The sequence below is a fragment of the Botrytis sinoallii genome, assembly GCF_014898435.1.
Source record: "Botrytis sinoallii strain Bc 23 chromosome Unknown BSIN_012, whole genome shotgun sequence".
In the NCBI taxonomy this organism is placed as follows: Eukaryota; Fungi; Ascomycota; class Leotiomycetes; order Helotiales; family Sclerotiniaceae; genus Botrytis; species Botrytis sinoallii.
The window spans coordinates 1,703,842-1,727,709 of record NW_024066039.1 but is presented as its reverse complement, the minus strand read 5'-3'; the positions used below and the strand labels follow the sequence as shown (position 1 = coordinate 1,727,709).

Sequence of the window (23,868 nt, the reverse complement as noted above, 5' to 3'; positions counted from 1 at the left end):
CGCCCGCTCCCCCGATACGACCATTCGTACGACCTCCGATCAAGACCTCTCCCTAGCTCCGCTCCCGCGGACCTCACCCACCGACGAGCTGATACCTCACTATCACATCATTTAGAGTCTCCTTGCTCTATCGACAATGGATCCGAAGATCCTGAACCTAGCACGCAAACTGCAGGAACTGATCGATTCGAAGCATCAATACGCTCGCACGATCGATGCCGCAACGAAGCAGCTTATTCAGTTGATCTGCCAGGCCAATCCGCGTTCCACCAACGCTTCCGCCGCTCCATCGGCACCACCGACAAGAGACGCATTTCAAGCGGATCTCCTCTCTTTCGCTCATTTTATCTTTCAACAACTCTCGAAACCTCCTATTGATTTCGAAGCCTCTCTCGCAAAAGCGATGAAACCGCAAAACGCGTACTTCCGCAAAGCGATCGATGACGCTACGAATCATATTATAGGCAACATTGGAACTAGTATTGGAACTATGGACCAGATATTAGCGGTAGTAGAGAATATAGATCATAATATAGTTGGATTGGAGAACCGTATTTAGAATACTATTAGTACGCTCGAGGGCGAGCTTTTCAGAAGGGGGGGGTAGTGTGACGATCCTGCCATATTAGTGGATCGGCTAGGTCCTCACGTGATCCACAATCCTGTATATTACCACTTCCTTCCGAAGAGCTCTTCTAGCTCTTCACCTTAGTATTCTAAATGATGCAATCGTCACAATATATATTTAGAAATCGATGTTTTGAAGCTCTAGCTCTTAATATAGAAAAATCCTAAAAATCTAAAAATTTCAGAATAAGCTTAAATCGATCTAAATTATATATATACAAATTTTCATTGAATTCTATCCATAAATAAGAAAGTTAAAAATTCCATTTTTGGTGTATTTTGGGTATAAAAAGTGGCCCAAAAGGGGGGTGGCCAGAAAGTGGGGTATCCGACTTACCTCCTAAACCTAGAATTTATTGGCCTTTGCCTACCTGTTTACTCATCACATAAATATGGAATCTGTATTATATATCACGTAGAATTCTCGACTTGTTCTTCTTGCAGGTAAAGTGAGTAATCAGATCCTGGATGTTTTTATGGAATTCTGATATATAATCAAGAGATCTAGATGGAGGCTTAAAAATGATGACTGGGCTGAATATGTCAATTCGGTAACGAATCGGATGTTTTCAACTTGATTGGTTACCGAGTTCGGAGTTTGATGGCAGACATGGCATACATCCAGGCGAATTGGAGATGATGTGGAAGAGCCTCGATATCTTGGTACAAATGTTATTGGGTGAGCTCTGATGAACTGAAGGTTTACTGGGATATAAGCTTCTTGTTATCATACAATACTCGGATGAAAATTGAATCGGCAACGAATAATATTTATTTGGATGGCAAAGAAATGTTCATTTCTTTACCTATCTAATAGTATCTATCTACGGGAATGCTTGCAACGCCAACTTTCATCAAGAAAGAAGCAATTATACCATGCTTTGCATATGTGCATGAAACAGAAAACCGAAGGTTCTACTTCAGTGACATGAGTGGGGGTACGCACAAAGAGCTCCGCCCGAATTCTCCCTTTCCTTTCCCTCAACGTGTTCTACCCATCCAACCAAACCATTCCTTGGCCATGCCAACCCTGAATATTCATTTCCGCCAAAATCATCCAAAATCCATCGTTCATAATCGTAATACCATTTTCAGACTTGGAGGTTCTTGCCGAGAACCTTTGCGAGGTCATCAACATCCTTGTCCTCTCTTTGTGCAACAGGTTCCCCTTCTTGAGCTTCCTCTGCGTCATGGATCAATTTTTCTCTTTGCTCCTCTAGTTCTTCCTCTTCTTCTTCTTCCTCATCACTCTCTTCATCGCTTTCTCCTTCCAAATCCTCCAATTCGTCAAGACCCCAATCATCCTCAATGATTATCTCACCCGCCAACTTCTCCTTTCTTTCCTCCAACAACTCCTTCAATTCCACAATGCAATCATGATCCTCGTCGAATTTGTTTCCATTCAACTCAATCTTCTTCAACTTTGGTAGAGCCTCCTTCGCAGCGGCGGTAAAGACTGTTAGGCCCTTTACTCCAATATCATTGAACTGCAATCTCAAAATCTCCAACTTGTTGTTTCTGCCCTTCTTCAAGGCCTCTGCAAAAATAACACTCCCCTTCCCACCCAATAAGGAGTCCCCAACACCCAACTCCTGAATATTGGCCCATCCTCCCACGACTCTAGCCAAGGCCTTTGAACCCGTAATTGTAAAAGTATTGTCTTGTAGGTCGAGAATCTCAATGTCTTTAGCATATTTCAAACCTTCACTCAACAAGTGACTAATTCCCTCTTGTCGAATGCCATTCTGTACCATCTTGACTTCCTTTACACCGGTATGCAAGCTATATGCCTTTGCCCAAGCCGTCATACTGCCATTCTCCAATCTGTTGCGTCCGCAAATGACAGTTTCCAAATCCGGAACTTGTTTTCCTGCCGCACGTGCCTCGACTTTCTTTGCGTGTAATGCGCTAAGTGCATCTGCAATCAGAATACCAGCATGAGGTCCCAGTCCGTTATTATTGAGGATGAGATGTTGAAGTGGAGTGTGCGAAGAAAGGAATGCGACGAGCGGAGCTTGAGTATTGAGTCCAAAGGCATTATCGTTCAAATTGACCGTATGCAAATTTGGGAGTTTGAGCAGAGCAGTAAGGAGGGATGAAAGAGCTTGTGGAATTTCGTTAAGCAAACGTCCAGTAAATATATCCGCCAGGTTTGCAATCTTAATGTAGAGGTCAGCAACTATATTTGTCCCTTCGTTCTAGGCATCTAAAATGCCGCTTGAGGAGAATAAGACAGAAATTGATGGAGGAAGACTGGACATACCTTCAAACTTGTCTTCTCTTCCAAAACCTCTCCAATCACCCTACAAGCCTCAACGCCTAAAGTGTTTCCCAAAAATCTCACTTCCTCTACATCTTTCATCTCCCTCAGCGTCTTGATATGCGGCTCGACATCGGCGGCGGAATCCAATTTCAATCCCTTTCCTTCTAACGAGAAGATTTTTGTTGCGGTAGCCATCTTGAGTCTTAACGTTGCGCAAGTATAACAAGTTTCGAAAGAGACAGGAAAAAAACAAAAATTTGCAAGTAAGAGATCTAGTTGCAGATTGTAGAAATTGATGGATGCGGCAATGTTTTTAGGTGGTGGGGGTTGCAGCTGCAGGTCTTCAAATGCTCAGGGTTAAGACAGGCTAATCTCGATTTGGTCCATTGTCGGATCGGGGAGACTTTTTACCGACATATCGGCCGCAGACGGCCGCTCGGTCCGGGATAATGTCGTGATGTTATGTGATGGATGGAAATTTGGAGCTTTCTTACAAATACAAATACAATTATATAATTACACATACAAACACTCCACGAACACAACAAATCGAGAGGCAAAATTACAGTCGAGTGTACATGTACTATTTACAAAGCCTTTTAAAAGACGATATTCGACATATGAACATGTCAACATCTGCAATCAACATGCGTATGTCTCTCTCTCTACTCCAAAGTCCCTTGCCCCATCGATTTTGAGTGAGCAAGTTATTGATTCTGAAACTAGCTACATCGGCCACCAGCGCAAATATGGGCGTAGATCTTAAACCAACTGGAGAAGCTTCTGCAAAGCCCAAGGTACGAACCCGTTTTCTTTTCATGAGTGGCAGTTTAGAACATTAGCTAAGTAGTTTCTGGAAAAGCCGTGCTGCGTATGTAAAGATGAGAAAGCTGCTCGAGACGAATGTATGCTATTTAGCACGGCCAAGGATCCGCAAGTAGCCTGCGCAAGTATGGTTGAAAAATATAAGAGTTGTATGGCTGGTTTTGGGTTCAATTTGCCATGAGTCAATGGCGAAGACCGCCTGTACGATATTAAAGGATTACAATGGTGTTTGGGCATTTAAAAGGCGTTATATGGCGGGATTTGATGGATGCAATGGGCCGAGAAAGGTCACGTAGAAGGATCCTTTTATGGATCTCATAGGATCACGAAGAACCTCCCAACTCTATATTTGAGCAGATCATGTACGGCAAACATATCTGTCTTGTAATATTGTACAACTTTATAGATAATGGTGAACGACGAAGAAGGCCCTCTCATACAAGATGACTTTTATTCACCCTTGTTTTCCCGCTTACACCTGAACGCCTACTTTCCAATTGACATCCGTTTCGAGTTTTGGTATCATAATCCTGCAAGCACACTTTGAACTCCCACGCTTCCCGAATCGTCTCTCTTCAATACAAAAGCTTTGAAGTCTGCTTTCTGCAACTTCTTGCTGGCCCCACTTGCAAGCACAGCTCTCGATTTTTCTTTAAGAGCCTCTGCTCCAACGATGAACAAATTGCCAATGTCGCTGAGGATTTCCACTTCACTCGTGATATCCTTTGTTAATGGCCAGTCTTTCAGCGCGGACACATAACTTGACATATCTTTCGTAACCATCAAACCACCAGTAGCATTCACTTGGAACTTTTTGAAGTGTTCAAACAGCATGTCTCGAATGCTGATCGCGAGTTCACAACTAAATACCTCGAGATTCTGCCCATCAACAGCTTGTGCGGCATTCTTAGCCACACGCTGGAGAAAATTACAGATAGCAAGACAGGTCGCAGTTTGTAAGGTCTCAATTGAACCAAGATCACTATCCTTAGGTCGAAAGTCCGTTTTTTTCTGGCCTGCCAACAGCCTTGTAATCCAGTTCAGTACCACAGTAATGGTACTACGCATGATGTCGTTAGCCTTTTTTTCGATTCTCTCCACACTCGCTTTGGTCTGTGATTCCATGCCACGTCGAACAGTGGTATTTGTTTCTGCAAGGCGTATGAGTACCGTGTTAATGAACCGCGACATCACATTTGTAATGATGACTGCCGGTCGCACTGAAGGTAGGTAGGCCAAATCAGGCTCGGTTTTGATGTTTTCTTGGGCGGCGGCTCGTTCGGCAGCAGCCTCAAGCGCTGTCTCGATATACACCTCACCCATGCTGCTAAGCAGGAGGTTCAGAAGGGCCGAGACATCTTTAGGTGTGTCACTTCCACTTCCCATCTCCAACGCTCGTCGCACACCTTCTGCAAGCCATTTAAGCATACGTTTGGCATTTGCGACACTAATCACACCATCTTCATCTGTGACTTCAATCTCATTCTTATTGTTATCAAGGTCTCGAAGGCCAGCAACACGTAACATCATAGCCTTTTGAGTGGGGGTGAGTTCAGACGAGTCGAGACGATCGATGTATGCATCCTTTGCCGAAGATAACAGCTGACTTCCCTGCTGAGCCAAAGAAGCCATGAAGCCTGTTGGAACCTTTTTTCGCCTTGAGTGGTAGATAGTAAACTTGAAGAGCAATGAAGAGAAGAGCTCCTCCAGACTCCTCCTCTCTCGATCAATATACGAATTTCCAACCAGATATGGAACGAATAGTTCGTCTAATTGCTGATCTAGACTTTGTGCAGTTTGAGCTGTGCAAGGTTCGGGGTGCTCTGTAAGACCGTGTGCTTTAAGGTCTTCGATCAAGCTATTAATATAAGTCCTTGAGGCATGCAACGACCTAAGGAAGGCTAAAGAAGAAATAGTATCGGCTTTTTCAAGCACCATCTCTAAACGCTGCTGTATAGATTGCTGGAATATGCGCTGAATAAATTTGATGAGGACGACTTCATAGAACGGAAATGCTCGCTTGATAATGAAAGATTCCTCTTGCATGACAGCTCTGATCTCATCAATGAGAGATTGTAAGCTAGGTTCAACTCCTGGGGGCTCAGAGTCGGGATCGGCTAACATCTCCCACGTCTCATTGTCGGTTGTGACCTCCTCTGCAATAAGTTGACTTCGGTCGATGAAGAATTGATGCTGATTGACAAATGTACCAATGACACTAGATCCACCGTTGAAATCGTGTAAGACCTTTGCGCACTCGAGCATATCATCAAAGTTCTGGCGCCGATAACTGTTGTCAAACTGTTTCAAAAGATCCTTTTCTAAAGTTTCAGAGAATTTCTCTATAATTTCCCTAGTGTTATGGCCTTTGTATCCAACAACGCCGTTTGTAATTCCATTGGCTTTTTTCGAACCATTAGCCCAAGATGCCGGATCCAGTCTCTGGCTCATGCGCATTAGCTGCCTGGCGATAACAGCAGATCTAACTTTGTTTTCCCCTCCACCTTGCCGTCTGATCATATCTTCCAAAGATATGAGCGACCCATTCTCACTAACTTCTATCCAGCATTGTATTAAGAAGTTGGCATCCATCGCACGCCGTCTCTGCTTGTCTAAGTCCTCGAGTCGTTCTCCGATTTGGACCGCAATATTTCCTCCTGCCTCCGGTCGCCCATATCGATCTGTGGTTGTGCCATTTGTGCCATTAGGATTATTTAGTGTTATATCGAGCGATTCAAAAGAGTCAATTGATTCATCCAGCTTGCGCCCTAAAGTGTCTAATGTTTGATCATGCTGTATCTCGGCCCGCCGAACAGATGTCAGGAGGTCTGTCTCCTTCTCCTCTAGCTCATCTGAAAGTGTCGCAAGCTGTTGCAGCGCACCTGAAGTCTCATTAGCATTGACAGTATTGATAATCGAGGAAGTGAGTGTGTATACTTTCAAACGTTCTTATGAATGGTTTGGCATCAAATGCAGGTTGAGCTGGTCCAGAGCGCCTGTTTATCGGAATCGCACTTTCGGACAGTTCTTCCACGAAATCTCTCACTATGAAGTCTTTACTTGAGAAGTTTTCCAAGGTAAAGCTTGGCCCTTTTGGATATAGTGATCTCACTGAACCACTATTAAGAGATGCCATACTTAAATTTCATGAAGCTTGTATGTGAAGTGCGTTTTGACTTATGGGAGCAATGTATCAGTAGCAAGGGTCGGAGGCGCGGAACGGTCAGCCTCGCTTGAACCTTGCAGACCTGTGGATCCTCAAAAATCGTGGCCTCGTAATGAATTCCAGCCTTTCAAATGTTCTAGAGATATTTTAGGACACTTCGCTCCCCAATTTTCTATCCATTATCTTGGGGTTCTTTACACTTCTTGTGCCACTATCAACATGACTAGCAAATCGAAAGCTCTCGAAGCGTACCGCGAAGATGCAAAAGGTGGTCACACGCTATTAACAGCAGAAGAAAGACGAAAGCTTATCGAGGTATGTTTTGGTTTCGCCCTGTCGTTGTGTACCTGCAGGTACCCATTCAATTGACTCGTCCACTCATTGACGCTGTAACTGCATCTTAGCCACTGCTCCCTTCCGATCTACCCTCGCGAACTTCATCAATCAAAAGCCAAAGTAGATCTAAGTCGAAGTCGAAGTCTAAATCGTCAGCTTCAAAATCCCGCTCTCATCTTGGCATTCGCAATTTCTTTCGTTTCCAATTGCACGGATTAGTATATGCTGTTGTGCATGCAGTGTTTTCATTATATATTAGATTAAGGCAAGCATATCATGCGGTAAAGGATCGCATATTTGCGATTCTATTTTACCATCACCGGACGCCAGGACTGATACAGAAGGATGTAAAGGGGTTAGAGAGATTACCCGAGCATGTCAGTGTCATATTAAATTTGGAGGACGGTGCAAGAGGAGGAGCGGGATTGGAAGCTTTAGTCGATGAGGTAGCAGAGATTACAGCATGGTGTGCATGTGTAGGAATTCCAATGTTGTCGGTGTACGAAAAGACTGGTATGTGATTGTAGTATGGAAGGGAAGATATGATTGGGGGCGTGCTAATGATGGAATGCAGGAATTCTTAAAGGTTATATACCTGCGACGCATCGAGCAGTAGTGAGAAAATTGGCCTCATATTTTGGACCAGATCATCCAGCGTTGTCTATGAGAGCTCCCCATGTCCCATCCATGGAATCCTCATCAGCTACGTCGACGACCGATACACTTCCTGGCTCTTTACAGCATATTTCGGTGCTACTTCTCTCAAACGAAGACGGCCGGGATTCATTGGTTGACTTGACCAAAACGCTAACAGAAATGTCTCAACGAGGCAAAATTGAGTCGAATGATATCAGCCAAGAACTCATTGATGCCGAAATTACGGAAAGCATCATGGGAGAGCCAAATCTTTTGATATTATTTGGACCAACGGTCGAACTGTCCGGATACCCACCATGGCAATTACGCCTCACAGAAATCTTTCACGTGCAAGATAATCACGGAGTTGGATATCAAGTTTTCTTGCAAGCGTTATATAATTATGGTAACGCACAGATGAGGTTCGGAAGATAGATTAGATCCCATTACAATGCGAGGGTATATAAATTCGGATGGTGGGTGAAGTTTACTTCTAATCAATCCAATCATAATTCTTTCCATATTCTCATTTCCTTCAGGATGTCATCCCATTTATACACGGGTCCAGTGCCGACATTATAATTATAGTAGTTATCCGTCCCACCCTTTACCATAGCACGTCTAAAGGTAATATTGATTCTCCCCCCATCATCGGCATTCTTCCCTGTTCGCTTGGGAATAGAATGAAGCCAATTTGCCTGCGTCCTACCTCGCATCAATATCATATCACCGCTTGCAAGTGGCAACTTTATAGGTTTTGTTTCTGGCGGAGGAGGAGCATCATCTTTTGGCGGGGTAGGTTTATGTTTCATGAGGAAATCTCTCCTTGCTCCAAGCGAGTAACTTGCAATGGCCGGCAATGGGCCTAAGAATCTTTCATCGTCACTACTGTTGAAAGCCGGGAAATCAGTATGTCCTGTCAGAGACGAATTTTGGAGGAAAATGAGAAGAGAGGTTGCATTAGAAAATAGAAACGATGTGTCTGGAGAAGAGGAAAAGTGGGCCTTGAAATCAGAGCACAGGGTTAGGTGTGAAAGACAGCGAAACCTGTCTACCGTTGACGTACTGATATGAGATCGAATCCGATCCAGATGCATAATAGTTGACGAGACAGAAATTGAACTTGCAACCCGTCGCCATTTCAGTGGAAAGTCGTAAATCGTCTAAACATTTGGGGATTGGCCGAGGTGGATATTTGGTGTAACATCGCTCTTTCTCGATTGTCTTACCACTATTGGCATCAAGAAGTTCTCCATTGTCATTAAACTTAGATGTTTCATCGAGACCGAATACCGTGGTCCACCTTCTCGAGTCTTAGTGATTGGCTTGCATTCAAAGAATGGAAGGTATACCTTGGAGTTTTGATATGCGTCGATATACCTCCTCGCTTGATATCATACTCCACACGATAAAAGGGCAATTCCGAACGAAGAAACTGGAACATCTGACGTTCAAGATACTTTGGAATGTAAGGCTCAAAGTAAAGAAGATCGAGATCAGCTTGATCATTTATCTCTTTGCCGATCGTAGATGGAAACGAAGACAGCTCCGAAGATATGGATGAAGGAAGACATGGTATTGGAAATGGATAAGTTGAGTGACGCGTGAATTCGCGTTCCTTCATTGATTAGTGGCGAAATGAAGCTGTTGTGTTGTATGATACTTACCAATGCTTCTCCTGTTGCTTTCGCTTCTTCTGTTGTTGTCAATTCTGATACTCGGGGTTTCTTTGCCGGTGGTTTGAAGAAGGAATCTATCGTTCTTTTCGCTGTCGACATTTTGAGATACAATTCTTTATAGAGCTACACCAACAGCATTCAACGCGTCTGGAAATCTTAATGAAAATAGCCTTTCATGACATCACCACCTGATTCGGTCATAGCCTTGTCCAGCCTTATCGCTAGCTTATGATCTAAAATCTCTCGCTTCAGCCTTGTGCGAAATTATGAATCGTCTACACACAAAATTAAAAACTTTACAAGAAATGACAAAACGATATGAAGTTATGGAGGTATGTTCGCATTTCGTATTAACGAATAGCTTTACTGATATCTTACGTAGAAATCTACAGTAACATCTAACGACCAAATGTCACTATTTCGCCCACCCGTTGTGCGCTCCGCAGCGGGAGTACTCGATCGCGCTCTATTTTCCAAAACTATACCAATCTCCGCAGCGAGACTTATGAATAATAAAATTATATCAAAATGTCGATCGCAATTGACAAAAAGCAAAGAAATGTTGCTGGAAGATAGAGTTGCGCCTATACGATCGGATCCAGATCCAGAATTTGCGGCGAAAGGTGGAAAGTGTTTGCTTCTGAATCCTAAAGTAAAACATGATGGTATAGTACCTCGGATTTCTTAGGGGGTGTAGAATGAGATTCTGATTTTACTTCGCAGATCCTACCACTTGGAGTCCAATTTTACATGAAGCTGTGAAGGCACAGGAGTTGGGAGTTATCCCATTTGATTTGACTCTGGGTTATGATCATTGGAATTATAGTATGTTATTTTCCGGTCACCATATGCATTTATAGGAATTAATCTTTACAGTCGATATCATGAAGTCTATTCTTCCCGAAGATGCCCAAGGAGAAATTCCAGTCGGTTTCGCCATTGTCGGGCATGTTGGTATTACTCCTCTTTCCAATTGTCTGAACTTCTCTAACAGTACCAGCCCATCTCAACCTACATGACGAATATCTTCCTTACAAATCTCTCGTTGCGGCAGTTCTTATGGACAAAAATCCCACTATCCGTACGGTCATCAACAAAATTGATGACGTGGGCACCGTTTCTGAGTACCGGACTTTCTCTTACGAAGTGCTCGCCGGTGAAGATAACATGAATGTTGAAATCCGCGAAGGAGATTGTACATTTCGGTTCGATTACTCAAAAGTTTATTGGAATAGTAGATTGCAAACGGAACACAAGCGATTGGTGGATCTGTTTGAGCCTGGTGATGTCGTCTGTGACGTTATGGCGGGGGTGGGTCCTTTCGCCTTACCAGCAGGAAAGAAAGGGGTTTTTGTGTGGGCAAATGATTTGAATCCGGATAGTTACAAGGCCATGAAAGATGCGGTTATTAGAAATAAGGTCCGTCTCCCCCTTGCTGAAGATCCTGCCCCATTTCATGATGATATCAATATCACGACGGTCAACATAAACCACAAGTTGGGTTACTTTGATGAGAATGCCTTTGACAAGGCGCTTTAATCTGATCAAGACTCCATTCTTCAATCGTATTGAAAGTCACAAAAGCTCATATAGTTAATAACTCTTAAGGTCGAAAATTTCGTTCGTCCCTTCAACGAAGATGGTCACAAATTCATCCATCAAGCCGTAGACGAACTCCTCCGACTCACGGCCACAAACCAAAACACCATTACTATCGCTCCCAAGCGACCCTCACGCAGTGCTCCTCCGTCATCTCAACCACCTCCACCTCCCAAAATCCTCACTATTCCCAACACCATCTCTCACTTTGTAATGAATCTCCCTGCCACCGCCATAGATTTCCTTCCCTCTTTCCACGGCCTTTATCATAAATCTCAACACCTATTTGCTCCACACACCGAAACAAAATTGCCAATGGTACATGTCCATTGTTTTGCGGCGAAGAATGAAGACAACGAGGCGGCTAATATAGAAATTTGCGAAAGGGTGAGCGAGAAATTGGGGATGAAAATTGAGCAGGGTGATAAGTATGAGACGAAGGTTTGGGATGTGAGAGATGTGGCGCCGAAGAAGAGGATGTTCTGTGTTAGTTTCAGGATTCCAGAAGAGGTAGCTTTTGGGGAGAGGAGGGGTTAGAGAGCGGTTGGATAAGAGGACTAGGTAGCTATGCGAATTGGATTTTCAGGAATTAGAAGATCACCTACCTATAGAAACTACCTACATAAATTTACATCTAGCATGAGAGTTGAATGAGAAGCAGAGAAAGCTATTACAAACCCGTACCTAGGTAGTGTCTACATCTGCTTGAATACAATGGGCTCTTCTCACCTACCTACCTACAATAACAATAATAGTAATAATAACAATAACAACAACAGTATCAGATCACGCTTTCTTGGTACACAATACACATCAAAGAACAAGTAAGTACCCTACATTCAAGATTTTAATGCCCGAAGCCAAGGCCAAGTACAAGTACAAGTCCATATACTTCGCTCCGGGTGTCACATCGCACTGCAATACATGATTTTTTCTCTCCCTACCCTACCCTACCCTACCCTACCCTACCCTACCCTACCCTACCCTACCCTACCCTACCTACAAGCACCTACCGGGATCGACATGTAAATGTTGAAAACTGGGAGGTCGGACCATATGTTTGTGTGCTTCGTAGTGGGTAGGTAGGTAGGTAGGTAGGTAGGTAGGTAGGTAGGTATGTGAAAAGCGTGGGGGAACCTGGTTGCGTGGGGGTGTGGGATGCGATGGGATGGGATGGGATGGGGGTATTAGTCATTTTGGTGTAGTTTGGGGGTGTGTGCATGGGGGTTGGGGGAAGTTTGTGTGTGTGTGTGTGTGTGTGTGTCCATGTGTGTATGTAGGTATTGTATGTTGGTAAGCATGTACCAGTATGTAGGTGTATATTTTAGGTATGTATGTGTCTATGTGTGTATGTGTGGAGCGACATGTTTGTCGTCGATGTAAAGTGTGGAGGTAGCACGACATGGAAATACCGTGAGGCGTTGTGGTTTGTATCTATCAACGTTCCTGTTTGATATCTTGTTTTCTTGCTTTCGCCTGTTTTGAGCTTTTGCAGAGTCTTTATTGGGTGGGTTTTGGGTGGTAGATATGGTATGATAGGGTATGGTATGGTATGGTGTGATTTGGGGTGTGTCCAGTTTATATCAATGTCGCTTGAAGAACATATCCAATGGCTTCGATGTTTCCTGTCTGGACCCTGAAGCTTTTCACATGTGGTTTATGAGCTTGGAGATAGGGATGATGAAAACGAACGGAGCAGTATCGAATATGTAACTCCATCCCCAGTGAAAGAGATTGCGATAATCATCCGATGACCCCAAATATCAAAAGATCTTCCCAATTTGATTCCTCGACATCTCGGATGCGTCTGTACTTTCCATAGTGCCATTCGGAAACCGGGGAGAGAGGTACCTGTACATCCGTATGTTGTGACATTCAAGGTACTGTACCTGGCTCGCTTATTCGGTACATGTTCAATCATTGTGTTTCCTCGATGCGAGATTTGATTCAACGAACCATGTAGGATGTATCATGTACATCATTGTACATAGACGAGACGAAGACGATGTATTGAAGTAAGGACCCTTGAAGCAGTACACTTGAAGCAGGTAGGGTTGGGATACGACGTCGATAGATGAGATGTATTTGATACTTCACAGAGATGCTTGATAGAGTCCCACTGACTTCCAAGACGATGATCAAATAAGTAGTGCTGTCAATTCTTTTTGGGGAATGGGTTATTGGAACCTACTCGATCCTGATGGGAATTGGCGAGTTAAACGTTGCTTTCCTAATTGATGGAACATTGATATGCATATACCAAGATGATTTATTATCCAAAAGAATGGCAATTGCACCTTCACACGAACCAATTTATTTCCCGAAGATCCGTATCCGATCCCGAAAGGAGACCCTGGTCCCAGAAATTGCGTTCATCGTCTCCAGAGCCCGTATCATGTGAAAGTGGCTGCAGCAACACTTGCGCGGCTGGCATCAGACATCGAGGGCTTGCATAAGCTTCGCGCCATTACTACGCCATCATTAATATATGCATGTACCATAACGTGTCATTCCGAGTGTTTCCGATGCGACGATGGACGATTGGGGAATGACGTGAGGAGAAAGTTAAGATACGAGGGTGTGGGATACGACGGTGGATGTATGAAGGTGGTATGGGATATAAGGAGATTATAGATAAGATTTGGGGGGGCTGGAACATTCTATTTCATGTATAGATGCTTAGTACTGTGTTTGTGTATGGATTTTTGGTATCGTGTTTGTGGTTTCGAGATCGTTTGGTGGTATCGTGCTGCTTGATTTCTATGGTGAAGGTGACTACTTCCAGACAGCGGGGTAAAAGGGATAAAAACAAGGGAACTACCCTTTAAACTGACATCGTTAAGCACGAACAATTGGCATCTACGACCGGCAAGTTTCAAGCCATCAAACCAAGATGTGATACGCAAGCCACTTGCATTCCAAGCAACTTCTTTCGCATGGTAGGGGACCGATTACCGAAAGCGTCGTCAGTTGCTTAAAATTATATGCGGTGTGTGAATGACTTCCCTCTATACCAACATACGGAATCCAGGAGAGACTCTTTCCAGTATTGTGAATATCAAATGAGTGAAGGTGCATGAATGAAACTTGGCGAACAATGCCTATCTATGCAAATCACGACCATGGTGAGGCCTAGGGAATTTATATTGTGTTGCGTCGTTGCCAGGAGTTCGTAGCACGGCGCAGAGGGTGAACCGTTATCATATGATGTGTGACGGGCTCGACGGGTAAGGGGAGATCAGCGTGGGCTGGATATGCTGGGGTTATGAGGGGATCTAGATTAATTCCCCAAGGATATATCCGTGGTGTGGGCGAGGGGTAGCAACGGGCAGGTGTCTATTATTGTAAACAAGAAGCACATGAATCATGAATGACCACTACCTCGATGTAGTGGGGTGGCTTCATTGAAAAGGCTGGTTACTACTGCAACACTTGAGGTAGTGAAGAGCTCGAGGGTAAGGCTAGGTCATGCTATGAACGACATTGCACATTAGGAGGTGAATGATTGATTAGTCAATCCAATTGTCATGTTTGATGACAACATAACATTTCAGCAAGATTTGAGAAGAGAAAAGAAGATAAGGTGTAAGTAGACAGTCTATGTGCAGTTCATGTGCAGTTCATGTACCTACTACCTACATACAGTCTCCGAGTACTTAGGTCGCAGTCGGTATTGATTGAATTGTGGAAAAGAGTATAATCCCATAATAGTATAATACCATAATCCCAGATAGGCAATAGATAATAGATAATAGATAATAGGTAAATCAGAAGCCTTGCTCTTGCATTTGGTGTGGATGACTTCTGAAGTTCTGAGCAACTTTTTCTCCTATCAATTTGTTATCGATTGGTCAATTGTTCAATTGTTCAATTGTCCCAAACCGCCCCCGTCCCCCACTCGACAATAGACTGATCGAGACCTTTGAACCCTTGATAGTCTGTTTATGCAACAACGCCTGCTTCAGCCCTCCAATACTCTCGAGTCTCGACATACAAATGAGATGGAAAACACTTGCGCCATGTCGCCATGGACTCCGTACTACTGTATGGGATTTGCTCAGAGACTCCACAATTCGGCCGGATAAATTACTCTTGACTGTGCGGGATACCGCTTTGAGATTGTCATCGGTCGGATGTAACTTTCCCATTTTAAAAATAAAATATTCGCATCTACCGGGTACCCGACATCTTCCAGCCGTTGAAATTTTCATTCACGATTAACGTACTAGGGAGTCTGTTCAGAATACACATCCAGTCTTTTGAAAAGTCGATAAGGCTCACCTGTTGATTCAATTCGATTGCCCCTCCCCAGAGCTGTCGCGGTCTGATAATCACAATCACAATTTTTACATTGCTGGCTAGATATTTCCTGCACTGGTGGACTGATGGCGAAAGATTTCCGGGGATATGAGTCAGGTTGACCCTGAACTTGCATTCAAATGCCACTGTAAGCATATAGCTGCTTCCACTACTTTATAGTTTGAGTTCTGACGCTCCTTCTTATTATCATTGGATATTGTAGCTACAATATGTCGACGTCGTTAACGAGCTTCCGATAAACTGATAAGCTGTAGTCCCTAATGAGGCAGACTTCTCGGCACATCAAGTTGCAGGTGTGCTTTGTTTAGAAATCCAATCCAAAGAGTCCACAATGTGGCTTGTGTTAGCTGCCAATAGAAAAGTTGAGAACCAATTTTCAAGCTTTGTAAGGGACTTGTTAGATTTGGAACCACTTTTTTCGAAATGCGGGATGTGTAGTACTCAAGAATACACTCGTGTTTGACCACTTGTATGAACCAATTATTAATATGACAAAGTGCCGCATCTTTTATGTGCCCGCCCAATGTTCGTTCCATATCGAGCTTTCGTAACCTTGAGCATTCAATAGTTGCTGCAGGAAGTGATATACTCATGGATGCCTGCCTGTTATTGGATGCTTGTTCTTGAGCTCCTTATCAGATACAGACGTTGATAGTTCTAAACCTTTCATAGGTGTCCGCACACCTATTAACTTTCTCTAGTGTTTAGTTCATTTTCAAACCTGATTTTGCTTCACCATAGTTAGATGGATGGATATCGAATGGATGAACAAACAGAAAGGTGAGGGCGGTAGAGGCTTCGGGTGTTTCTCCATAGATGTCAGTGATCATGCAGATGTCGTATTTGGGTAGGACTATGCAGAGATGACAGCGCAAGTTGCTCGACGGCACGGGTTGATTGTCCAAGATCATCCATAAAGGACAATGCGTACCGGCTCGGTATGGACGTTGTTGACCTTCATATATAGCAATACGGAAGTGAAACTACTACAATGTCATTGTTTTCGGACAACTACGATCTGAGAAATGCTTCATCGGTCAAACCCGAGGCGCAATTGATGGCTCGAGGTCCTTAGTGGTGCAGTCAAAAGGCTGCATATTTCTTGGAAGTTGGAAATAGACGATCTCCCGTCGGTCTCGGTTTCCTATCAGTAGATTGAGGCCCATATTTGTAAAAGAAGCGCCGAAAGTAACAATCTAGAATTGTCAGCTCTCAATGCCGACAATACACTTGCGGCGTTTGGTGAAGAGAAGCAGGAGAGAATGGTCTGAATTTAAAATTACAACACAATCAACGACGCAGAACTGTTTGAGAACACTTTGGTAATTTCCCCAGACCATCGATGGATTATACTTTGAGCTTTGATTCCCTAGCCATGGACCGACCTAGGTAGGTATATACGTATAGGCCGAGTTTGAAGATAGCCGACCTTCTAACTTCTTACATGCTGCCACTCTTAAGCCATTGCATGTGTTTCTGTCAAAGCGAGCGAATAAAGTATTCTGAGATAAGATTATTGCGTGACCAACTACTGAGCTACTCCAACTACTCCAACGAGTGTGATTAGTATGAGTGAATTCTGGGATAGCCTACCGTATAAACTCAACTACTCCAAAACATACTTTTCCCATCATGGAACAAGCTTTGACTAGAACATTGGACATTTCTGTTCATTCTTCAATCCGGAAATAGGAAATAAAGGGGGAGATATTGATTCCAATAGGCCTGACATATTTTGGAGTGAATCGAGGTTAAACGGCATTGTCTTGAGGGTTGTTATGCTGCTCGAAGAGACACTTGAAGTATGGCCGGCACAAGACAGCCAACCCAACCACGACTGAAGTTCGGTAAAACACTCGCGATATAAAAGGTTTTAACATGGATTCTTTCTTGATATTCTCAGGGGTGATCTAGGAACTAGAAAACTAATGGTCGTTCCGGGCTATCTTGAATCTGAGCCATCACCTCATGGGGTAATTGGCATTTTTAGTGGCAAGGGCAACGAGAATTTTCTCTCCGAGCCACCAGCCTACTCCTGCAGCCAGTGAGTATTCGACCTTGCTCGTCTCCAATGATCCCCACATTGTCCCGCAAAGAGAGGAACAACGAGATGTGATTGGCGGATGGGGTATAACCTTGGAGAATCTTAGGTTCGGAGAATCGGGCTCGTATGTTGAAGTGTTTGTCGTCTGTCGTTGTTCTCCTCATCTTGAAAGCCAATTTAGCAACATTAGTGAGCTTGGTATATCTATTAGTAGGATCAAGGCAGGAGGTAGCGAGCGGCTTCATTATCCCTCGAGATAGACCTTCTATCATTTGTAGCAATGGTTCGCCATTACGCATTTGAGACCGATGTGATATCTGATTAACCTGGTATTAATAAACATGGAGTTCTCGGTGATTGATCGATGATGAGCATTTCGCTTCCACCATATCGGTCTGGAATGGCTGATCTGCCTCGGTCTCCGACGCTATAGGTGTTTTATTGCCTGTCAGATACTGGGATATAAAATACGAAAGGCCATGAGATGTGAGAAATACTAGTGGTTTGATATGATGATGCAAAAGTAGACGGGAGATGTAAGTATGAAGTTCAAGGTGCGTACGAAGTACAGAGTTTACTCTGCAAGATTCGTTAGGTAGAATCACTGCAGTGTAGCACATATTCACGTAATCTACCGGAATGTTCCTGCGTGGACGAAGGTAACAAAGCATCCCAAAACGTGTTCATTCCACACATTGATCGATATATCAAAGAGCAGCTTTGTTAGAATTTTGATAAGTTTTGTATGAGACTATCTAGTCGACAAGCCACTACCTGGAAACAATGGAAAAAGACCGCGAGAATAAAGTTGCTCACAACGCTCAGGCCTAGATAGATATCAATCGAGACAGTCTCCCCCTCTCTCTACACCATATTCGTGTCTGGGTAGCTGTCGGTTGACCCATTCTACCTATCAAGAATTAACATGGCGTGATGAATGTTTGAAAGTGTTTCGTTTCCCCAGTCTTCCAAGGTTCTTCTCCAGGAATTGGAAAGCTTGTAGAACGGCCCATTGCTAGAGTCCATACCTTATCAGAGATAAAAAGATGGAGAGAGTTTAGAGATCTTGATACTATTGATGATTAGATATACCTAGGCCTATAGAGTTGACTGATAGTAAAGTTCTGAGGGGGAATAAAAGGTAAAAGTTCACGAGAAGAGGAGAAGAGAGGGACCTATAGGTAGACCTGCATGCTCTGACGCGGGATTTCTTTGGGTTCTCTGTCTCAGACTCCATCAAATTGGGATAGGGAATGAATGCGAGTATTCGACGTGGAATTGTTAATTTTAAATTAACATTCCTTTCTCTACAGACACTTCCTCATTGAGCAGAATGAGAGTCAGGTGGTGAAAGAGAAGGAATTCTGGGGTGTATGTTGATTGTGTCGTACATATGTATTGTAGTATTGTATGTAGCTAATCTTAAGTAATGAAATCAATTGGAAGTAAGTGAATGAATGAATGAATGAATGAATGATGATGATGGTGATGATGATGCAAAGTGTGTCAATGCCATACAATACTAGGGAGCTCTGACTACCCTACCTACTCAATGCTCTCCGTACTTGTTATTATCTGTAGATAGTACCTAGATTCAATACAAAGTACAGACGAGACCAAACACTTCGCTCATGTGTAGACTGGACCTACCTAGGTATATGATATATCGACGGCATACTCGTAGTCTCGTACTTTACATCTATTTCCATCGATGAGATCTAACCTTTCTTGGTATGAGATAGAGATCTAACGTTTTTGGTCATGTACGAAGTTCTAATACCTACCTAGTACATAATAGTAGCCACTACATTATTAGATAAACGCACAACCTTGGAAACTCATTACCGTTTACCATTTACCACTTATTATTATGATTGTACTACCTACACATATACCTCCTAGACATATAACCATCTACCACTGGCTACACACACACCCCTCACGCTCACATCCAAATTCATTCAATATTCATTCATGTTCACGATCATTCAATCTCGACAATCACGACGTTTTATTAAATTCACCCCTCACTCCTCACTCCACACGCCCTCGCCCATCCACGCACTCACCTCATCCACTCATTCCATTCGCAACTCACTATCCACTTCCCGCCCACTTTTCAATTAGAAAAATTCCGTAGCAAAGCCACTTCATGAGTGTCCAAGTTCCTAAATTCCAAGGGTCGAGAACTTCTTTTCTTGTCTTTACTTATACTACTCTTCCTAGTACAAGAATAAACTTCCTCCAAAGAAAAAGGCTTTCCAACTAAATTCTTCAGAATCAATCCTCACTTGATTTATATTACTCACCTCGTTCGATTTCTCATTTCTCCATTTTCCATTTTACCTTTTACATTTCACACTTTCCATTCTCCATCCTCCATTCTCCATCCTCCATTCCTCCATTCTCCACATTCACTCGTTTCTCTTATCACCTACAAACCTAAACACCAAAATCAACCCTTTTTCTTTCCAATCGATAACCTGCTGCTGTATCCTATTGATCACTTGGGAGTCGGAAATCCTGAGAAACCCTACAAGATCAATTGCAGTTCACTTCAATTCATCAATCGAAACGTCAATTGTGGAGAATCTCTACTACAACCCAATCTTACCTACCACAATAACTACCAACCTACCACCAACCACACTTTCGCAAACAACCTTTCAGTATTCTGGACGTATTCGAGTTTATGATTGATATCATACTTATTATACAACTTTTGAGACAGCGGAATAGGAAGTCGGCAATAGTAGAAACGGTGAAAAAGTCAAACGAAGAGGAGGTTATCTTTCTCAACCACAGGTCGTTCTGACCTTAAACCACATACTCCGCCACCAATCAACCCAACTCTTCCACCGGAAGGTATTATCGCAAAAATGGCGATAGTCCTCAATTCGGAAGAAAACTCCTACTTTTCGTCAAGTCCGCTTCGTCGATCACACTCACAGCCCAAATTCGTCACACAACCGTCGTCATATTCACAATCTCTATCTCGATCAAATAGCGTAAAATTCAACCCGATAATATCCCCCAGTAATTCCTCGGCGTCTTCGGCGCCATCGTCTCCCCAAACCCTTCATGCCGATTCTGTCGCTCCCTCATACTCGTCAACGCCAGCTAGCAGCTTGTCACTCGATCATAGCGACGATGCAGACGATGAAGATCGAATTTACTTTCCCACATATGACGACATAGGATATTGCGATCAAATTGAAGATTTAGAGCCACCAACCTGTCCACATACCGGCGATTCCTATGCTGTCTCACCCATCTCAAACGGTACCTCTATAATCTCTCGACCTGGATCCCCAGAAGTACCACACGCACATGCCGAGGATGACACAGCACTACAGGCGAAACCTTCGCGGCACGTTGATTATTTATCACACAATTGGAAAGAAGAGGATATATGGGCATCATGGAAACTCATTGTATCAAAGGGGGGCGAATACTCTAATCATGAACGACTAGAAAATGCTTCGTGGAGAACTTGGATGAAGGCAAAATATAGACTCAAGACCGTTTCACCCGAAACACTTAATTGGTAGGTTTTCATGTTTATACTGCTGCTCTTGTGAGTAGGTTGAATCGAAAAATAACTGACATTTTGTAGGTTGAAGGATTGTGATGTGACCTGGCTATATGGTCCACTTCAAGCTGGACCAACCACATTCAACGCCCCAGATACTTCTCCTATCAGCAGCAGCAGGCTATCGAAATCAAATTCCTTTTTGCAAAAGAAGCCAATTCTCAAGAAACGAAGCATGTCTGAAATAATGCTTCAAAGGTCATTGTCATCATCTTCATTGCTCAAACAAGCTGCTGCTGCGGTCCAAGCACAGCAATCTGGGGATGGACGCCCTGGCATAATTAGGGCTGCATCTGACTACGTTCCCTATGAATTTGCAAGTAGACAATCTGAGCAAGCTGATTTGAGTATGCTTTCATCGGTTACCTCGTCAGGACTAATCACCCCCGGTACTGAAAAGAAACACATTAGTTTCAATGAACAAGTATCGCAATGTATAGCTTTGGAAGTCAAGGGCGATGATGATGACGAACTGGACTACAGTACTCAAGACTTTGACGATAGTGACTCCGATGATGGAGCTATCATGATGAAGAGAAGCACTTCTAAACGACAACTCCCACCAATGAGAAAGAGGATAATTTCCAGAGTCAACTCTATGACTGATAGCAAAACCATTGCAATGTTACCATCCACAACACTCAAGTACCGAGCAGATACCCCCGAGCCACAGGAAACAGCCATGAAGCACAGTGGGTCTTTTCACGGAGGAAAGTTGTCACCGTCACCCTCTCAAGACACATTGAAGCCTTCAAAACCATCAACAAGAATGCTTCTAGGCGATGATGAAGACGATGATGATATCGATTGGCAACCACCCAATGCGTTTGCTCATAGAAAAGATAGCGTATCCATTGCGCAAGATCGATTCCACAGTCTCAGCACCTCGGACTCTGTTGGTAACGAGGAGCCATCTGGTATGAGGAGAACGCCATCCGGCATGTTTATGCCCTATGAAGAAGATGAAGATGATGCTGTATCTGAAGGACTTTTTGGAAAAGTTGTCGACACTGTAAATACAGCAAAGGACATCGCACATGTCATCTGGAATGTCGGATGGAGGCGCTAATTTTCAGGTTTGGACAACGGCTCTCGAAAGCCTCACTGGCATTCCAAGGGTCAACTCATGCACACGATACAATTATTGATCGAAATATAATGTCGACGTATATACGGCGACTTTTGTACATAATACTAAAGCACATATTAGATGCTGCATTTACACACCGGGTTCAGGAACCACAATTGGGATTGGTCGGCGTTTTGGCTTGGGAACGGGGTTTTCTCTTAATGGGTTCAGGGCTTGAGGATGATAGCCAAAATTGTACTCTGGCAATGGGTTACATATAAAGGGTTCGGGCAAATTCGTTACGATTGGGGGTTGGGCTTTCACTGGGTATAGGAGAGACTGGTTTATCTTTTGGTTGAGGAGGAAAAAATTGGGTTTACACTGTACGATGGGGACCATGGGTGGTGCACAAGCACACTATACAAATGCACACCTCACTGCATTTTCGCAATCATGCGAATTGGCGCACGCCATACCTAGGGAAGAAAGGGAGAGGAGAAATAAATTGGCGACCTATTGAGCATATACACCAATACAGTAGTCAACAAAAATGAACAATATACAAAGCAAATAATCTCTAGAGCTATGTGATGCAAAGTAATGTGGTTATGTTGTGATCTGATGGCATGTAAGGGATCAAACGGGCTTTGATGAAGTGTCGTCATATTCTTACACTAGATGAGAAAACTTTGCGGCCTCTTTCATTCATCCTTTTACAATCATTCCTAGAATTTCCCCCTATGATTTCTATCTTCCCATCTCATTCTATGAAATTTGAGTACCGATAGCCTAGTATGTCGTGCTAAAATTTTATCCTTTGTCGCCCCCTCCTATACTTCTAGAATGCCACATCCTTTCATCCCGCATCCCGCATTCCGCATTTTGCGCCTTTCTTCTGTGGGATCTTTCGGCATGTCGATCTTGATTGAAGATTTGATGGATGGGTTGATTGATGGTGCAGTGCAGTGCAGTGCAGTAAGGGTGCGCTGCTGGGTTTACTAGGTTCTAGGTTTGTTTATGTGGCGAGTTTTGTGAGGGAGAGTGGGTTTTAGGGGTCTTTTGGGTGGGGTTTTTATGTTTACTTTTTTTGGGGGGGTTGAGGGAGAGGGAGAGGGAGAGTGGATGATGGATGGATGGATGATAGAGAGGATGGATGGATGATGGGGAAAGGGTATGGGATAGGTGAGATAGGTGAGATAGAGAATTGGGAGTTGGGAGTTGGGGAAACATTTTACGCAAGCAAGCAACCAAGCAACCAAGCAAGATTATGTATGTATGTATGCGTATATGTCATTATACTAGACTACATAGAGTATAAGATCAAGAGATAAATAGGAATAAAGGAGATACCTCTGAGAGACAATAGCAGACACGAACTTGTTCCTCTTTATCATTATTTTTGCTTTTGCTTTTGTTTCTTTGTCTTGTCTTGTCTTTCTTTCATGTTCTTCTTGTTTTCATTCTCTATCTTGTAGTCGGTCTCGTCGTCGTGTCCAATCGTACATGATCACGTATCTACCTATAAATCCGGGGTAACCTTAGAGGACTAAGGAGAGCTTCAGATGCAGAGCGTCAGTCAATCATTCCATTAGTAAGTAACTAGATAGCTAGATAGCTCGATCGCTAGCTAGCTCAACCTCGGGATGGCAAAGAGAAGACGCGCGCATACGGAGATACCTAGCTCGTCAGTACATTTGTGTGACTTAGTTGAC

General features: G+C 43.4%; 8 protein-coding genes across 8 annotated transcripts; 5 read left to right on the top strand and 3 right to left on the bottom strand.

Moving 5' to 3' along the window:
- Positions 1–136: 136 nt before the first annotated feature.
- On the top strand, positions 137–559 carry EAF02_007449 (uncharacterized protein; the record flags this gene model as incomplete). Its single annotated transcript, XM_038903497.1, has 1 exon — positions 137–559. The coding sequence occupies one exon, from the start codon at positions 137–139 to the stop codon at positions 557–559; it is 423 nt and encodes a 140-aa protein (XP_038756976.1).
- A 1,159-nt stretch (positions 560–1,718) lies between these two features.
- On the bottom strand, positions 1,719–3,085 carry EAF02_007448 (uncharacterized protein; the record flags this gene model as incomplete). The annotated part of the gene is made up of 2 exons (XM_038903496.1): positions 1,719–2,786; positions 2,891–3,085. The coding sequence occupies 2 exons, from the start codon at positions 3,083–3,085 to the stop codon at positions 1,719–1,721; spliced, it is 1,263 nt and encodes a 420-aa protein (XP_038756975.1).
- Positions 3,086–3,468: 383 nt separating this feature from the next.
- Positions 3,469–3,896, top strand: EAF02_007447 (uncharacterized protein; the record flags this gene model as incomplete). Its single annotated transcript, XM_038903495.1, has 3 exons — positions 3,469–3,541; positions 3,617–3,687; positions 3,753–3,896. The coding sequence occupies 3 exons, from the start codon at positions 3,469–3,471 to the stop codon at positions 3,894–3,896; spliced, it is 288 nt and encodes a 95-aa protein (XP_038756974.1).
- A 341-nt stretch (positions 3,897–4,237) lies between these two features.
- Positions 4,238–6,851, bottom strand: EAF02_007446 (uncharacterized protein; the record flags this gene model as incomplete). The annotated part of the gene is made up of 2 exons (XM_038903494.1): positions 4,238–6,597; positions 6,653–6,851. The coding sequence occupies 2 exons, from the start codon at positions 6,849–6,851 to the stop codon at positions 4,238–4,240; spliced, it is 2,559 nt and encodes an 852-aa protein (XP_038756973.1).
- Positions 6,852–7,100: 249 nt separating this feature from the next.
- On the top strand, positions 7,101–8,288 carry EAF02_007445 (uncharacterized protein; the record flags this gene model as incomplete). The annotated part of the gene is made up of 3 exons (XM_038903493.1): positions 7,101–7,196; positions 7,286–7,730; positions 7,792–8,288. The coding sequence occupies 3 exons, from the start codon at positions 7,101–7,103 to the stop codon at positions 8,286–8,288; spliced, it is 1,038 nt and encodes a 345-aa protein (XP_038756972.1).
- A 71-nt stretch (positions 8,289–8,359) lies between these two features.
- EAF02_007444 (uncharacterized protein) lies at positions 8,360–9,631 on the bottom strand (the record flags this gene model as incomplete). The annotated part of the gene is made up of 4 exons (XM_038903492.1): positions 8,360–8,741; positions 8,920–9,156; positions 9,206–9,471; positions 9,521–9,631. The coding sequence occupies 4 exons, from the start codon at positions 9,629–9,631 to the stop codon at positions 8,360–8,362; spliced, it is 996 nt and encodes a 331-aa protein (XP_038756971.1).
- Positions 9,632–9,798: 167 nt separating this feature from the next.
- Positions 9,799–11,819, top strand: EAF02_007443 (uncharacterized protein; the record flags this gene model as incomplete). Its single annotated transcript, XM_038903491.1, has 6 exons — positions 9,799–9,864; positions 9,915–10,197; positions 10,256–10,357; positions 10,409–10,486; positions 10,533–10,951; positions 11,141–11,819. The coding sequence occupies 6 exons, from the start codon at positions 9,799–9,801 to the stop codon at positions 11,666–11,668; spliced, it is 1,476 nt and encodes a 491-aa protein (XP_038756970.1). The 3' UTR covers positions 11,669–11,819.
- Positions 11,820–19,701: 7,882 nt separating this feature from the next.
- On the top strand, positions 19,702–22,738 carry EAF02_007442 (uncharacterized protein). Its single transcript, XM_038903490.1, has 2 exons — positions 19,702–21,042; positions 21,112–22,738. The coding sequence occupies exons 1-2, from the start codon at positions 20,375–20,377 to the stop codon at positions 22,154–22,156; spliced, it is 1,713 nt and encodes a 570-aa protein (XP_038756969.1). The 5' UTR covers positions 19,702–20,374; the 3' UTR covers positions 22,157–22,738.
- The last annotated feature ends 1,130 nt before the right edge of the window (positions 22,739–23,868 follow it).